Raw genomic sequence first — 18,556 nt, 5'->3', positions numbered from 1 at the left:
TGCTGCGCAAATATTTGAGCGAGTTTAATTAAATCGAAATTACTTACCACATCCCTTGGGGGAACACTTCGTTAGTTTAAAGTGTTCTAGGAAAATAATTAATCTACGTATCCAATGATACTGAAATCACTTTTTTACTTACAAATTGAATTTATAGAAATATTGTTTCTTGATAAAATACTTGGTTTAATTATTTTGTTTAAATCAAAATCATCCTAAACCTAACCTAACCTAAAATTCAATTTGTCAAAAATAAATTGCAAGTAAATGTAACTTTGAAGTTAAACAATAAACGAACACAAACACAATATTCCTTCTTATTTCCAACTTTAACTGAGACTTCTGATTTTTTTCGGTTTAAAGTACGTTTGTCGCGAGCATTTCCGAGCCGGAAATGAACGAGGGCGGACCGCGTACAATCAGATCTCAGATGTCACTCACCGGAAGTTCGACCACTCTTTCTCTCTCTCGCCTGACACTCACTGATGTAATTAACTTTTTTGACTCGAGGATACATTTTCTACACTTATTTATACAAATATGTTTTTACATTTATAAAAGTACTAGATGTTTCTGTGCCGCGTCATCTTTTTTTAACTACATTCCGTAAAACTTTAAATTTCAAATGTCAAAATACAATTACAATACGAAAGCCCATGCTATTAGTTGAAAATTAAATTAATTCAGTAGCCGTGGCAACTTTGATTCTTTATTTTTATTGTTTTGTAGTTTTTGTCTCTTACTCGCGGAGCAATTTCTTACAATTTATTCATCCCGTAGGTTTGGTAGCGTGAAAATATACAGCGTTAAGCGTCTCGTGAGTTTAGGGAATTATATTAAAGAACATACTGTGATTGCTGACAAACAACATAACAAACAAATGTGTTTACGTTTCGTTATATTAGTATAGACGTTTAGATAATCATTTAGTATACTAATATTGCTACCCAAGTCAATTAAAAAATGTACAAAACATTCTTTTTACGCACGACAACGCATTACCAATACTAAAGTGTGGCGGATGTCGAGCACTCGGTGCGGAAGTGGGAGAGCGCAGGGCACATCACATCTGCCCGGTGGCCGCTACCGGAACTCACTTTTACTCTACCGGCTAAAATTTAACAAAAAAAATCTATTTTCCTTTTGAAAAATCACGAAACAAAATATTATAAATTACTTTGTATTACAAAGGAATAATTACGAATGTTATTTTAATAGTGAAATTTAGATGTGATGTAAAAATAATTACCGAAAATTAAACGCATTATTAAAATATTTGTAAAAACATACAATGAATTTTTAATACATTTGTTTTATGTAACGCTACAAAGTATAGTCTTTATTAATTTTATTAAATGCACACTTGCGCAAATAATGTTTCATACTATTTAAACTCGAAATTAATATAACATTTTACACCTAAACTAACATACTTATATGCAGAATACAAATATAGTTATCGCTAATTAATATGTAAATAAAATACGCATTTATATTAGTATTTTTTGTACCAAAATGGGGACAAACAAGCGACGAAAACACCGTGGAGAAACTATTTAACACAAAGTATTTTGTGTTTAAAACATAAAAAAAAAACATACAGACGAATTGAGTACCTCCTTCTTTTGGGAAGTCGGTCAAAAATCGGTACGATGACGAATACAGGTGGCCGCGTGCTTGTTCGCCTTACAATATAAAAATAATAATAAACACATTATTTTACGTTTTTTTATGTACTCTAAACATCTAATATTTTATTTCTTTGATATCTTTATAAAATTTCAGCTTAACGAGCGCACGCCTTAGTAAACTATCGCACACCTATTGTGCGATTGTCGATTGTTTCGAAGCCAATTCAACTGTTTTGTTGCAACTAAAAATCAAGTAGTGGTTGCATCTCTATATACTCGTAAGGTAATAAGAATCAAAGCGAGACTAAATACTTGTGCAATTGTTTGACTTTAGGTGTGCGTATGTTTTTAATATTTCCGTCACATTAATATCTATCGAATACCATTGACTTTTACGGTATGTTGTAACTTTTGTACATCCTGACCACCCAACTCTTCCGCTTGACGCACTGTATCCGGTAAGGCTTCGTTGGATATATCCGGTACAGTAATTGTCAGCAGACCAGCGAACGTGGACACTAAACCAAAGATCAAAGGAGGAAAACCTGACCAATACTCCATCTGAAAATATACTAATTGGTAAATTACTTACATACTTTAACAGTGGTAGAGCTCGCCCGGTGCAATACAACCACACAATAAACAGGCGTGAAGTGGAAGCAATTCCGCGTTTCGTCTGAGGAGTGTGGTGCCAGAGGCCTAATTTTAGTCCCTTTCCACCCTTTTCTTAAGAGGAATGGATGGGAAGGAAAAGTAGATTTGACGGTAGAGGAGGCGCATAGAAAGGGGAAATGTCTTCTTTATGTGCGTCTCCTCCTCCGTCAATTAAGGGTAGGCAACGCATATGCTTGGATGCTTAAGGGCAGCGGTCGCTTTCCATTTCGGTGGATTGAGGTGGCCGTTTGCTCGTTTGCCATCTTATATTATAAAAAAAAATCTACAACTAGATTATGCTCAAGCCTTTGTTAGCGGAGAATTAAAAACAAGTATCCTATTTTATTCGGTAATATTTTTATCTTCCTAATTGTTAAAAGTTTTAGTAAATCAGTAAAGATTTTGAGTTTCCATTACATCTAAAGAGGAAAGATTTGTATTTTTTTATGTATTGAAGTAATTCAACTACTGGGCCTATTTCAAAAAATTATTCACCATTAGAAAGGTAATTTATCTGTGAGTAACATAGGATATATTCTTTATTATTTTTTTATTTATAATTAAAATACAATTAATGAAGAATTCAAATTACATTACCAGCAAAGGCGTCTGCGGAGCGATGATTGCACCAATTCTTCCTATGGATGAACAAAGCGCGTGCATTGAATTTCTGGTCAACGTCGGATACAATTCCGACGTATATAAGTATGTTATTCCGAAATATAAGGAAGTCATCAACTTCCCGATCATGTAGAGCAATATTGACAGCCACGACAGATCTAAAACCCAAAGATTATTCAATAGATAAGATAGAAAATGTAGGTCAGGTCGAATACGTGTATTCATGACAAAAAAATAGCAAATCATCCATTCTCACAAATAAATAAATGTACAGATTAAACTCACTTTTCGGTACAAATGGCTGAGATATGCATAATATTGCAGCTGCGAAGAAGCAACTCATTAATGGATATTTTCTTCTAAAACGAATCATAATAAATGTCATCATAAACATTCCTAATGCTTCAACGATACCAAGTAATGCAAAATTAACATATTTATTTCCATACAGAGTTACAGCATTTATAGACATGCCGTAGTTCACGAATGTAGATGTCGTCCACCATACTAAACACACGAAAAACCTTTTACGTAGCAAATTCGATTGAAAAGTAGTCTTAAGAACATTTAGATAGTCAGTCCTAACGCAATCTTCACAAGCAATCTTTTCTAGAATATCCTTCTCCACCAGTAAATTATTTCTTTTTACTGCTTTTTCTAAAATCGCAGCAGCCTTTGCTTTTTTCTTCTTTATAAGCAACCATCTAGGGCTTTCGTCTAAGAAAAATATGTACAGCACGTAAAGGAAACAGGGTGCATAGAGAATGCGTAGATATGTCTTCCAGAATGGAAACAGCCATGCCACCAAAGCGGTCATGAATGTGCCAAAGGGATGACCCAAAATGCACATTAGGGTAAAAATTATTCTCTGATTTCCAGATACTATTTCTGTCACTGAAACAAAAGAACAAAGTTTATGACACCGGTCGCCTATTTCATCCCTTTTAATTATCTTATAATATTGACTGTTAACTAATTTATCTAGGTCCTTACTTAAAATATAGCAAGGCGAACAACAGTCTCCAATAGCAGCTTCCAGGAATTCAAGCGCGCAGTACAACCAATACGAAGGGGAAAAACTCTTCGCTACACCAAAAACACCACCCAATGTGCCCGTCACTACAAGCACGTTCTTTCGGCCGAACCTAAAATATTCATGCACAAAAAAAGTAGTCGTAATTTAAATATGAAATTAAAAAATAAGCTATCATATCAAAGGGCTCATCATGAATATTCGCGAAATCGTTTTCGTAACGTCACCAACATAATTTCTATTAAAGTACACCAACAAATCTCTTATAAATTTTATGGATAACGTTACGAATACATTCTTAAAACTGTCACGTATATTCGTGATAGACCCTGAGATCTATAACTAAATGCACCTGTCAGATAAAGGTCCCACAATCAGTAAGCCGGCCATAATTCCCAGACTGTGCATAGATCCCACGAGAGTCCGTTTCCATTCCTGGTTAGCTAAATTATACTGAAAAACATTATTAATGTGTTCTTATGCCAAATTCTATTTCTAAGTAGGTATCAATTATTAAATTAACTTAAAAACTTAAGCATTTACCTCGGCCACAAAACTATTTGGATTCTCATATTCCCACTCCGCGCATATATTTGACGTATTATCTGCGTAATGTTTGCATCTGAAAGATTAGTATTATTATGCTGTCAGCGCTACCAACAGTTCAATGTAACTTATCTTTATAATAAAGACTTAATTGTAATACGTCTGATATTTTTAAATGTACTATCCTGATAACTGGTACAGAAAGCAACAATGGTATAATCTTATATTATAAATGCGAGTTTAAATGGATTTTAGAGTTTGCAGCCTAAACTGACGAACGGATCTCGATGGAATTTTGCACGGATGTATAATCTACAACACATAGGCTATTACTGTTTTGTTTTTAAATCCATGGGGACTGAGTGACGGGCGAAAGCCTGTGAATCTATTTAAAATTCTTCCTACGAGTTATGAATTTGAAAGTTTATATGGATGGTTATATATCACTACATATCTCTAGAACGTAATCTTAAAAAGGCATAGGCTAATTATTTTTTTCTTAAATTCCGCGCGGCTAAAACGCCAGCAACGCCTAGTATAGTGTATTATATTTAGACCAATATTTTATTAAAGTTACCTGTAAGAAACCTTCTCAGTGACGAATATAAAATTAGTATTATGTATTGTATTGAACGCGAACGATATAAACAATAACAAAGCGACTTGCAAATGATAACTCTTGTATATTTTTAATTTCACTAATACACTTTCTAAACTATTCTCTTTAATATCACTAACAGCCGTCATTTTCGCTCTTATTTTTAGGTTAAATTTAATAAAACACAAAACAATTGTAACTACACACGTTGATATTTAACAAATTCAATAAAACATAACCAATCGCTTGTAAAGGTTATAACTTTTTGCGCGTTTTCAACAACTAATGCGTTATCTTCCAACCTTGTCAATTCTTCTCAGTTTCTATTTAAATAAGGTTTTCTAAGATTAAAATAACACTTCACATTGATGTGCTACAATGATAAAGAAATCTATCATATTAAGTATACAGTATTTATTTTCATATAATATTGTTTGAAAGGATTTTATTAAGCAATTAAAAAATAATTTGAGTTTTGATTGATATTATTTACATCTTTTTCCTTGCATCTATACTAATGTATAAAAGAGGAAAGATTTGTATTTTTGTATATATTGAAATAACGCAAAAAAAAGTCATGTTATCACTGAGTAGTATAGGTTATTTTTGCTATTTTTTAATATCACGCGAACGAATTCGCGAGCGACACCTAGTATTTCCCAAATTAAATAGCGTTAAAGGTCAGTCAAATGTAAAATTTTGATCAAAAATAGAACTCCGGTTTTAGGAAATTAATTTACTCGAAGCTCTCCTATACTCTGGATGACATATAATTCTATGTAAATTTTAAAGAGTAATCCCTTTGAAAGCGCTATTAAGTAAAGTATTCCGGCAATTTATTGGAAAGTCATAAAACTCGTCCCCGGATTGGAGCGATCTGCATATTTTCCACTTTCTGACAAGTTATTAAAATTATATTTCTATGGAAGTTTCGAGTGCTGGGGTTATACTGGAGCTGCCTTACGTTATAAGTAGAACCTATTTTTTTCTTATTTCCGAATTTACAGTATTAATATATTGATAAACATTTATTTCGTGAAAATACATCAATTGGTAAAATGCAAATAATGAAACATTTTGCCGTCTCGACGATAGATGACGCTGTTTCGCTTGTTAATATGCTACAATGGTTTTTAAGTTTGAAGTCATCTGTCTATGGTTCTTTTCGTCTTCCTTAGCAGTATTATAATGAGTACTTTATTTTACAAAACCCCTCACATTTTATTCATTAAAAATTCATCGATAATCACATTTTATTAAACTATTTAAATACTCTAAATTCTATTCGAATTTTTAATTCAAAGGCAAAAGTATATACAATTGTTTATGCGTATAATTATTTAACTTAATAATATAAAGACGCGTGACAATGTTTTCTATTATGTTCGATAGAACTATTTCAAACATCTCAAACCTCTGTTAAAATGTTTTCAAAATGCGTACATGAGACAATGATGTTTGGCCAAGTGTAGCATGTCCGTAACAAAAGTACAGCAATGTGCGTGCTAACAATAGCTGAATACCTGACTCAAACATCTAAAATATATGAATAAGCCAATAACGAGGTTACAAATTGTACTAATACCTGTGAAATGTATTCATCTAGTAATGACCGAGACATTGAGTCACGAGAATTCTATTGCTTTGTGTTCCTTTACATCCCAACCGACCTTTTACCTCATAGTCGATATTACATTGTCAATTGTTCAATATTAATTCAATAACTTGGTAAATAGTATCGCACTTTAATCAACGTAATACATCTATATTAGAATTTCAGTAACTAAATTAACATTATTGTTTATAGAAATTAAATAGCGTCTTCCTTAATATCTCTATTATTTAAACTTTCGTGAGACATTTTATAACTAATTATTTTAGGGTTATACTCACGTCTATTTTTTTTTCTTATTTTTCGATGACGGCATCGAACAAAAATAGACATGAGTTATAGTCGTAAAATAATTATTCTCCATTAATATCAATAACCACAGGAAAGTGATTTTATGCTATACGCAGGCAAACGAGAAAGCGGCCACCGTAATTCGTAATAGCGAATGTTGCTCATAGACATCCGCATTTGCAGATAAATGGGATATTTCTCCTACTATTCCTCTGGTCAAATTCACTTCCCCCGTCCATCCGTTCAATGTATGAAAAGTGGATGAAGACTAGAATTCGGCCTTCGGCATGCTCACTTTAGATGAAACGCGGAATTATTTCCACTTCATGCCTGTTATCTTGTGTATTGTGGGATTGTGTGTGCAGAGCCGACCCGTTCGTGTGAAGATGTTGAAGCAGGCTCTACCACTGCTAACTGATCTTGTATTTAAACTAGTTTATTTTAAACAATTGTCAATTATTCTTAATCCAGATTTATAATTAAATTTACAGATACATAAATTAGTAAAAAAAAATATTCAAAAAGCCAATTAAAAATCAATTGCTACATATTATACGTTAGTATTGGCTGTTTCCTACATAAAACATAAGTAAAATAGCACGTTTGAAAGATAAAAATGTGTCTGAATAAAGCAGTTATAAATGTATTCACGATAAAAGCGATGTTGTAAGTAAAATGTTACATAGTTTTCAAGTAACGCATGATTAACGTATTAAGAGAAACTAGTTGTTCTGCACGATTTTTAAACTAAGTCGACTCACAAATTGAAATTCATAAAATGGTATTAAGATTAGTATTTGAGATGATTTAAGATCTCTCATCTTTTTAAAAAATGTGTACAAACGTTATTAAATTCAATAACTATTCCAATTAACTTTTAGAAACAAATAGATTCAGTTTCAATCTGAAAACAAGACCTCATATTTGCGGAACTACAATAACTAGGCGCTGACAAAAAATATATATTATTCTTACGTATCAAACATTATTATGTTGAGTTCAGCTGTAGCTATTCTTAATTTAAAACCTATCAAGTGAAAATTTTACCGTATTTTTGATGAGTGAAATTCTTATTTTTTCCCTTTCCTAACGATTTCTTAAAACAAAAAGTCAAGTCGATGAAGCTTATTTGACAGATAATAGTACTTAAAGCAAATGCGTTTCAAAACAAATTACTTTGCAATAAAAACTGAGAGTAAAGATTGCTTAATTAAAAATATATGCTATAGTATCTCCGGTTGTGTATAAAATATCAGATAAAATGTATCAACATTTGATATCATAAGATCATAATATTTACATTCGTATATTTCGCGTTCGAAACTAGAAAGATTCAAGGTATAATGCAACATGCGTATGGCAATGAAGCTAAAAGGAAGTTAACAATAAAGACATATTAAAGGTCAGGCGATAGTCCAACAGGTTTCCTTAATTGCTCATCGAAATTCTGTAACATTTTTACTAATTCTTGTTTACCAAATGAATTGTTTCTTAGTTTGATTAGTTATTTGCTGACTTCTGAATAATTTAATGCAGTGCATTTTAAATTACTACGATTATTTGTACGCAATTCACATCTAAACTGAATCCAGTTCTTTTATTATGATTTTGTAACATTTTATTATCCTACTGTTTGTTCGTGAGAACTTATTATTGGCTGTCTGGTTATTTATTTCCTTAATATTTACTTTGTAGATATTTGGTCATTTTTTTACAAGTAAATCTTACTAATATTATAATGTGAAAGTTTAGATAAATAATCGTTTGATAGTAGATAATAAACGGATGTCGATGATATTGTGAATAAATGTAGAGTATAGTCTGGAAGAACACATTGGCTGCTTGTTTTTGTTTTTTTCCTACGCAGACAGAGTCGCGGGAGAAACGTAAAGGTAAAGATAAACAAATAAATAAATGCATTTCTCTTATCTTGCTCAATGTTGTTGTCATACTCTGATAAAAGATCGGATCCTATCTCTAAAAGAACTTAGCCGTATGTTAATGCTCTATGAAGTCGATAGTGTCATGAATCTACGATAAGTACGTCACATATGGTTTTGTTGTTGACTAGCTGTTACTCGCGACTTCGCCCACGCAATGTTAAGATAAAAACGTAACCTATAATATGCCCGTCTATGTCACCTACCCTTGAGTGAAAGTCGGATGGAAATCAGCCCAGTCGTTTCGGAGATTACTCGGAACAAACGCAGCTTGCGGACAGACAGACAAAAAAATGTAAATGTGATTTTCGTTTTCGGAAAGCAAATAGATCATCTTCCGCAAATATGATTTTTTTCTTATAATATTACAAACAGACACTCCAATTTTATTATATGTATAGATATCTGAATACGGTAGAATGCTAACAATGGAAAAAAAACATTAGTCCTTGCTGCGACTAATACAAATCGACGGTTACTCCGATCTCTATGCTCAACAGAATAATAGAGGTACAAAGCATAATGTTAAACATTCAAGAGATTATCAATCTAATTTCCATTACAATAAGATTGAATTTTTAAAATACCTTACACTTCAAGCATCTGATGAAGTGATCGAAGTTTTTATTCGTGTTTCGTTACACCTTACTTCTGCACGTACATAGCGTCGCTTACGTTGATTGTGGTGTAAAATATAATGTTGAGAACAAATGAATTAGTAAAAAATAAGTGTTAATTATTAATTAAAGTATAATTAAATAACAGCTATGACGGCTGTTGAACCTGAAGACGAGAAGAAAGTTGACTTAGAAGATGTTTTGGACAAGTTCAGTATATACAGAAGTTATCATCTACAAATAGCCGGTTTAATATTCCTTGGATTCGCGACGAATACTATGTTTTGTTCCAATTTCATATTTGTTGCAGAAGAAACTGGTTACACGTAAGTCATTTTTTAACAACTACCTTTCGCCTGTGACTCTGTCCGCGTGGATTTATAAAAACAAAAGGATATGTGTTCCTCCAGACTTTACTCTACATCTATGGGAAATTTCATCTAGATCCGTTTTGGCGGTAAACTCTAACACACATCTAAATCTGAATATCATATTAATTAAAAAGATAATTCATAGTTTTCATACGTCCTTATAATTTGCGAATTTAGAAAACATCTTTTTTATATCCTTATAATTTGTGGCAACGAGTTCTTTTTTATCTGTAGTTAATATACGTTTCATTAAAAATACATTTAATTTACCTTCATTATAATAGTAATTTTACTACCTTACCTATTGTATTTTAATTGACAATTGTTATTCCTAAAATGTTTTGATAGCCCTTTATTCGACAGAGTTCAATTAAATAGTACACGAATCGAAGCATTGTGTTTTTTAATGTCACAATTCAAGATGTAATCAAAATAAAAAGGTACCAGAAACTACCTAAACAAAAATATTTACTGTCGGAGATTAAACTCCTATCATGGTTTAAAAATCGCCAGATAAAAACCAAAATGCGTTTGTTTGAGAAAAAAAAAATATCAAATTCATCTAAATTTTAACAAACTCAATTTTGTTACAGAACATACTAGCTGTTGCTCGCGACTTCGCTCGCGTGAAATAACAAATATAACCTATTACGTTCGCCCTTTTTCTCAACCTATTACCAAAAGTATTAACTTAGTAGTAATCTACGTAATAACAGAAATCTACCGATGCAAGATTCCAAATTTCTAAGCCCGGTAGCTTGTAAGCTGATTTTTCGGTTACCCTTACTGTTTGTGTTTGCCATATCTTCTAAACTATTAGTCCAATTTAAATACTGTAAAGGACAATTTTATTCTACATTAAATTCTCCTGATAACAGACGCATTTATTTGGATAAGGATTAATATTGAAACAATTAAAAGATCGCTGCAAATAGCGTAAGGTTTTTAATTCATTTTGTAAACAAAAAAGTGATTATTGTAAGAGAATCGTTGAAAAAAAAAGAAAAAAGCCGAGAAAAGTTAAAGTTTAGTGATTTTTTGACGCCGGCGTCCAAAAACACGCTGTTTATTAATAGTATGTAAACATTAGTATTAATAAAATATAGCCTATGTTACTCACAGATAAATTACCTTTCTGATGGTGAAAGAATTTTTAAAATCTTAATCTTTAGGCTATATATTTTCATGCCATTAAACAACGGGCGGTTGATATTTTGGATAAAAACCTTAACGTGGGAAAGAGCTTATCAGTTGCTGCCAACAGCAAGGCAGTAAGATTGCCCAGTTTTATCATGTCAACTCATTTTGACATTTACAATTGCTAATTTCACAAATGTAAACAATAAAATAAAATTTTCATAAATTCGTGCGCATGAAGGCGCATTGGAACAGCTAGTGAATTGAAAAAGGATAAAGAAACCGACAAATTAAATATAACGAGTTAATACAATTTAATGCAAAAGATATTCCAGTTGCAAAATACAACGTGCTAGATAATATTACGAAGATATGACACGTTGATACATGAAGGACATGATGTTAAAATAAAAATCTATTTAAATCTCTACTCTCAAATTAGTGTGAAAGATGATTTTCATGCGTATAATTTCTACCTATGAGAAATTTTAATACAGATATCAACATAATCTTATAGAGTACTTTACATAGGCGTCGCCGTGGATGAAAGGAAGGGAAGGGGAAGGGGAAGTGGAGCTTGCCCTACCAAGAGAATCAAAAAATGGAAAAAAGTTAGAAAACCAACTTTGCATAACACCATTTTGATGGTAGCTGCCCCCAAGGAGGAGGTCAAGCTAGACAGATTATGAACTGGCTACCATCATGTTACTTTACATTATTAAGCATAGTAATATTATTGTATGGTGCTTACAGATGTATTAGAAATTTTACTGACAACAATACCGGTTGTGCGGAGTGCCTGTACGACAATCCGAACTCATTTGTGGCAGAAGTAAGTACCTATTGTTAACAAAATAGTCTTCTAAATTGGACAACTAATACCCATCCCCAATGACTATGCAGTCCTATGTCCAGGCAATTCCATGTGCAAAGGCTTATGATAAAGATGATGACAAGTAGAATGATGTTAACTCCAAACAGTCTTTAAGAAGTTAATGAATTTAATTAACTGTAAAAGACTTTAAAGAAAAATGTATTAATCAGTTGCAGCTAGCAAATCAAGAATGGAAGCGTACGCTGGTGGGTACGGTGCACAGCTTAGGTTACATGGTCGGCCTGCTTATCGTCGGACCACTTTCTGATAGGTAAACTATACATTTCAACAATTGTCTACCTTAGCTGCATCAAGAATACTCAACCAATGCAATAAACATAAAGAAGACAGACCTGAAGTTAAAGTAATTCCAAGTTTCGTTTGCTTAGTGTTAAGCTGTGAAGGTCATTAACTTAGTTACAACATATAAGACAATATTTAATATCGTGCCCTCTGTGAAGAGAAGATAACATGCCAGGAAAATATTAATTGTTTTTATTAGGTTTGGACGAAAGAACGCATTCATAATGACAGGAGTGCTCGGCGGGGTGTTTGGCGTGGCTCGTAGCTTCTCTCATTCCTATTGGCTGTACATTTGCCTTGAGTTTCTAGAAGCATTTATCGGCGATTGTTGTTCACCTGCATATATTTTAAGTGAGTATTGATGCTATTGATGGCATGGTTGTTCTTTGACCTCTTATTTAAAAATATCAAGATCTGAGTTAAAGAAAATGTATTTTTTTTCTTCTATTTCAGTTACAGAAGTAGTATCAACTAAACAGAGGCTAAAATTTATTTTAATGTGCACGATTGGGTACACTTTTGGTGGTTTCGCCACAAGTCTAGCGGCATGGCTCGTGCCGTACTGGAGGACATTGTTACAAGTCCTGTACACACCTGCTTTACTGTTCTTCTTCTATAAATACCTTCTAGATGAAAGTCCTCGATGGCTACTAATAAAAGGACACAAAGAGAAAGCTGTAGAAGTACTGGAGAAAGCAGCAATGAAAAATAATCAAAAACTAGATAAGCATTTTCTTGACAAGTTGTCGTGTGAAAATAACGAGACATTGGACTTTTTTAAGATTATCAAAAGCACTTTCCAATCGAAGGTGTTATGTGGAAGATTTTTTGTTTGTTTAGTGTGGTGGACCACATCCACTTTTGTGAACTATGGTCTCACTATTACCTCTGTATCGCTGCAAGGTAACAAATACATCAACTTCGCCTTGCTATCAGTTGTTGACTTACCAGGTTTATTTATAATCACGTACATCTTGACGTACTGCAAACGAAAACTACCATTGATATGCTGCTTCTTCGCGGCCGCAGTATTGTGTGTTTCACAACCATTTGTACCGTTAGGTATGCTTTTAAGGACACATTTATACAAGTGAATTATACTTCAATTTTTTGATGCTAAGAGTTCACGTTTGTCTTTTTTTTTCAGATTTACCTTGGTTATCCATCGTATTCTTTATGGCTGGTAAATTAATGTCATCATTCTACTTCAACATAACGTATCTGTACACGTCCGAGTTATTTCCGACTTATACCAGAAATTCAATGCACGCGCTATGTTCCTCATTGGGTCGGATCGGATCCATCATTTCTCCGCAAACTCCTTTGTTGGTAAGTTTTTTATTGTTACATAGTTCGCTTTTCTTATGTATATATGGTTATGTTCTATGTCTTTTGGGAAGTCGTTCAAAATATTTCAAAGTATAAGTACATCCGACTTCAAAGTAATGATAATTGTACAATATAGACATAACTGCTATATAGGGATACATAATAAGGGAGGTCTAATTAATTCAGGGAATTATTTCTTTACTTTTTAAAATACATTATCTATTTTGTGTAATTTCATTGGAAGTCGGTTATGGTTTTTTTTAAATTCATTAATGTACATTTTCAGATGCAATACTGGTTCGGTCTACCGTCGCTGATTTTTGGCTTAGCGTCGCTCTTCGGAGGGTTCGTGACCTTCTTCGTGCCGGACATCGCGGATGACTCGCTCCCGGACACAATCAGCCAAGCTGAAGAACTTGGCAAGCCAAAGAAGCCGTTAGCCTGTACAAATCCTAATGCTACCAATTAAAAGTATGATATTTAGATATTTTATTTATTAGTGTAATTAAAGATTAAGTTAAATAGGAGAAATAAAAAAAATAAACGAAGTAGGAAATAAATAACAATTTTAACTAAAGCTTGCCTTTCTTTACAATTTTTTCCTTACTCATTTCGAACCTCAGTCAAAATGGCTCTCATCGATCTTATTAAATCCCAAATTTTATAGATTAAGAACCTGACATTAAAAAACCTTAGTTCTAAATGAAGTAATTGATTTTCTATCGGGCAGAATACATGGCTAAATACAATACTAGCTGTTGCTCACGACTTTGTCGTATACTACTCAGTGATAATATAGCTTTTTAATGCAATAATTTTTGAAATTGGACCAGCAGTTTTTAAGTTTTTTCATAACATACATAAACACAAATCTTTCCTCTTTATAATATTAGTATAGTAGTATTGATTAGTATAGATGGCTTGGAAGTTTTGTAAATAATTTAGGTATTTATGATATAACAGCATATGTACTTCGACACGCAAAATTGTAAAAGTGTACCATCTATTTCCGATATTCGCACCACGTGTGGATAATCAAGAAAGTTGGCCGGCGACGACTCCGGCGGACGTGACGTCATGCCGACAACATGGCGGCCAACTTAAAAGAAACGATAATTCGACAAAATGGCGACATCGAAATACGCCACTTATTTATTGAGCTGACGAATTGTTTGCTCGTTTATCTTACTTGATTACTGCTTATAAAGAAATAGTAGGAATAATAGAAAAGAAGCACTTTCTTAAATTAGAAGTAACTGATGGCTTAAAGATGTTTTAAAACATCTTGCGTGCGAAAAAACCTTTACCTTAGTTGATAAAACTGATAAAAATTCGCGAGGTTATCGTTAAGGATTCTTTTAAGGACGAAATTAAATATTCCAGCGGCGTCACCCCCTTAGCGTCCCGGTCGGAAGATTACTTAAATCTGAAGATTATCGTTTCCGCATCATTTGTTACAAGATCTACATCTTATCGTCTCAGTAATGGCCGTTTAAAGTTCGCTCATCTGTTATGTTTTTGTGTACTTGTGTAATTTCGAATTCACCACTTATTTGCGAATCTTTTGTAGCGTTAAACTTAAGAATTTATTACACAGTAGGCCTATTAAATTGTGTGTTTTTGATATATTAACACAGCCGTACGTCATTTTATTCAAACGTTTTGTAAACAAATACTCTGATAAGCAAATAACAAATGTCCATTACATCTCGTCTACAATGTTGTAAACTAACAATGTCATATTTCACTAGAAACGATTTTCAACATATACGTAAAATATTTCCCAATAACCGTACCGCAGAAATGTTTCATTTCCGTTGAGACACAAAAACTTCGATGTGTAAGGTTAGACGAAGGCAAGCCCCAAGACGACAAATTTAGTAGGAATGTCTGACGGAGTAACATAAAAGTGAATGGTTGACGCCCGCCTTTGCTCTATTTCGTTATCGACACAAGAGGCCATATGAAACACGTGACACTGTTCATGATGTACTAAATAAAATGATGTGGTAAGTAAATTAATCTGATACATTTAAATCCGCATATAGACATTTTTATCGCTAATTTAATAGTGTCGTAATTGTTTCTTGACACAGCATAAATACGTATATTTTTGTGTGATCCTAACTATTACTAAATCTATTAATGTTTTGTATTTGCATTAATATAATATTAAATAAGTGCCTGTTTTCCTTTATCTTTGTAGTTGATATTTACACAATCGAACTATATAACGCATTAATATATATGCCGCATCCAAAGTATACTTTATTTCTAGCTGTGTGTGCCCACATCGCGCGTCCTGAGCCAATCAAAGGGAATGTTTCGTGCGGCAGTATAGCGCCCCCGGCGAGCCCTTACGACCCAGTCGCCTCTTACCAGCCGGCAGCCGTGACCTTGCTACGGGCGACAGTTTTCACGTAATTAGGTAAAATGGTTACGTTAAAATTTAAATAGAATTTAGCGAAAAAAATATATTAATCACTAAATATTTTAAAGTCAATCTCGGAATGTTTTATACTCTATTACGGGTTTAAATCCAAGTCAGAAATTGAAAAGAATTTATCTTTATTTTTTTGGTACCACGTACAGGTCCTACCTGCATAAGTCAAAAATCGAATGCAGAGAAGTGGTACATTTTAAACAATCCTGTAGTAAAATGAAAACAAACTCCACACATACGATCGTAATTGATTTTCCCCGATTCAATGTTCGTACTTTTGAATGTACGAGTATAAGCTATAATTTGAATTTCAATCATGGATTCCCTTTGGTGGGGGCTGCAGGCTGCAGGCTGCAGACTCAAAGCACGAAACGCAATGTTCTATATGCACAAATGTGCGCTTAAATACCTCGTTGGAAATCGCTAACGAGTTTTTAACTACACGTGTGACATTGCGAAATTCACAACTCACAAGATTAAATAATATTTTTTCTAATTTTCATTAGTGTTATTTTTTTTTATAATAAAGGGGGGCAAACGAGCGGCGAGAACACCGAAGTGGTCAGCGACGCCCATGGACATCCGCAACACCAGAGGAACTACAGATGCGTTGCCGGCCTTTGAGGAAATGATAGGCTCGCTTCTTGAAGGACCCTAAGTCGTATTGGTTTGGAAATACCGCCGAGGACAGACCGTTCCACAACGCGGCTGTGCGGGGCAGGAAGTTCCGCGAAAACCGCACGGTTGTGAAATGCCAGCCATCGAGATGGTGAGGATGGTATCTGGCGGTCTGTCGTGTCGTCCGATGACGAAACTCGGCGGCAGGAATCGTTCCAAACAACTCCTCGGAACACTCCCCGTGGTAAATGCGGTAAAACATGCAGAGGGAACTGACGTCCCTCCGCAAGGCCAGAGGATCTAGCCGATCGGTAAGAGCTCGGTCGTTGACGATTCGAGTCGCTCTCCGTTGTATGCGGTCAAATGAAAGAAGCTGGTATTGGGGTGCTCCCGCCCAGAGGTGCGAGCAGTACTCCATGTGGGGCCGAACTAGCGCCTTATAGAGCTGAAGGCGGTGGCCCGGCTGGAAATACTGCTTCGCCCTACTGAGCACACCCAGTTTATGTTATATTTCATATTGACAACTTACCACGTTCATTTTCTATTTATGAAAATTACGATTTGAAGTCAATAAGTTTGAATCAAAGCTCCTCTAATAATCAATATTTGAAATACGACGGCGCCGACGCTGTCGCTTTCTCGTGTCGGCGGCCAAGACCCATTTTGGGTCGCTGCGCCAACGCATTAGTAATTTGAAATATGTTTTAATGAATTACCTGAGCTACTTTGAATGTAACTGATTAAAATATATTTCAAGAAAAAGTAAGTAGTGAAAAATAACCTATTTTGTTCTTGTACTTATTTAGATCTGTAGATATTACATTAGTTACTAAATATATTTTTTTTCGTATCTCGTTTAAATATTCCGCGATATAAGGCAGCAGATGTTAAAGCTGCGTAGTGAAATTGAATTTCAAATCTTTGTTTTACATATGCATGAGCAAACCGCGCGATCAAAGCGATTGCTTACCGAACCACAAACATGTTTGTATTTTATTAACTGTTGATAAACGAAAAAGCGAGACATAATATAATTTATGATAAGAATAATTACTAAAGTAACTATATGAATCTCTTACAAATGTCTTTTAAACAGTCTGTAAGGGTTATTTAGTATTTCAAATGAATATGAAATGGACACCTAAGGCCTATCCTACTAAATTGTAAATTATCTGAGATCAATCCTACGGGTAAAATGTGATGGAAATATCGGATTTTGTTACCTTATCTGACGGTGACGTCATTTTTAAGCTATCTAAGCCTCTATCAGTCAGTAGTGGGACAGACCCTTAATTTGATAGAGTAACAATTAATACTCAAGCAATAAGTTATACCAACAAAATGAACTCACTAAATCAAAATATATTAAAAAGCAAAAATCTTATTAATCAAAGTTAAATAATCCGGAAACATAAACGCTGCACTAAAATTGGTAACCATCAAAGACTAAAAGATATCTACCGGATAGAGCGAGCTAGCAATTTTATTTCCAATACAAAAATCCTTTTTTATTCGTATGACAAAAATGAGGGCGAGCGATTCGTTCCCATTCCGAATGCAATTTCAGGGATAAAGCAGATTACACGACACAAAACTATTTTGGGGACAGACAACGGATGTATGACGTATATAGAACTGTAAGGTTGGTTCTCACTGCAAAAACAACAAAAACGTCTTATAGCATCCTTTTGATTTTCATTGATGATAGCGAGATAACAATTTGGGTGTTCACATCGGCTAAAGCCAACTGATACAAGTACAATCCAGGAAAATGTCAGCGTACAGCCTTAAAAGATTAAGTCGACGCATCTATAACGAGAGCGTCGGTGGCTCAGTGGTTAACCCAAGACTTGTAATCTACAGGTCTTGGGTTTGAATCCCGCCATGTACCAATGTGATTTTCGATTTTTCGAATTTTCATATGTACATAATTTACCC

The 18,556-nt window shown here is 33.9% G+C and overlaps 2 protein-coding genes across 2 annotated transcripts; one reads left to right on the top strand and one right to left on the bottom strand.

Moving 5' to 3' along the window:
• Window positions 1-1,425: 1,425 nt before the first annotated feature.
• LOC106105717 (solute carrier family 22 member 3-like) lies at window positions 1,426-5,225 on the bottom strand. Its single transcript, XM_013286144.1, has 7 exons — window positions 5,063-5,225; window positions 4,483-4,561; window positions 4,292-4,392; window positions 3,900-4,051; window positions 3,192-3,800; window positions 2,883-3,064; window positions 1,426-2,192 (listed from the first exon to the last, which is right to left on the bottom strand). Exons 3-7 carry the CDS (start codon window positions 4,345-4,347, stop codon window positions 2,004-2,006), a joined length of 1,188 nt encoding a protein of 395 aa, XP_013141598.1. The 5' UTR covers window positions 4,348-4,392; window positions 4,483-4,561; window positions 5,063-5,225; the 3' UTR covers window positions 1,426-2,003.
• A 4,349-nt stretch (window positions 5,226-9,574) lies between these two features.
• On the top strand, window positions 9,575-14,111 carry LOC106105696 (solute carrier family 22 member 1-like). The gene is made up of 7 exons (XM_013286122.1): window positions 9,575-9,869; window positions 11,805-11,883; window positions 12,096-12,196; window positions 12,428-12,579; window positions 12,682-13,290; window positions 13,376-13,557; window positions 13,844-14,111. The coding sequence occupies exons 1-7, from the start codon at window positions 9,694-9,696 to the stop codon at window positions 14,024-14,026; spliced, it is 1,482 nt and encodes a 493-aa protein (XP_013141576.1). The 5' UTR covers window positions 9,575-9,693; the 3' UTR covers window positions 14,027-14,111.
• The last annotated feature ends 4,445 nt before the right edge of the window (window positions 14,112-18,556 follow it).

This window comes from Papilio polytes, unplaced genomic scaffold (genome assembly GCF_000836215.1).
Source record: "Papilio polytes unplaced genomic scaffold, Ppol_1.0 DF822733.1, whole genome shotgun sequence".
NCBI classification, from domain to species: Eukaryota; Metazoa; Arthropoda; class Insecta; order Lepidoptera; family Papilionidae; genus Papilio; species Papilio polytes.
Note: the sequence above shows the minus strand (reverse complement) of the source record. Positions and strands in the feature narration are given on the sequence as shown.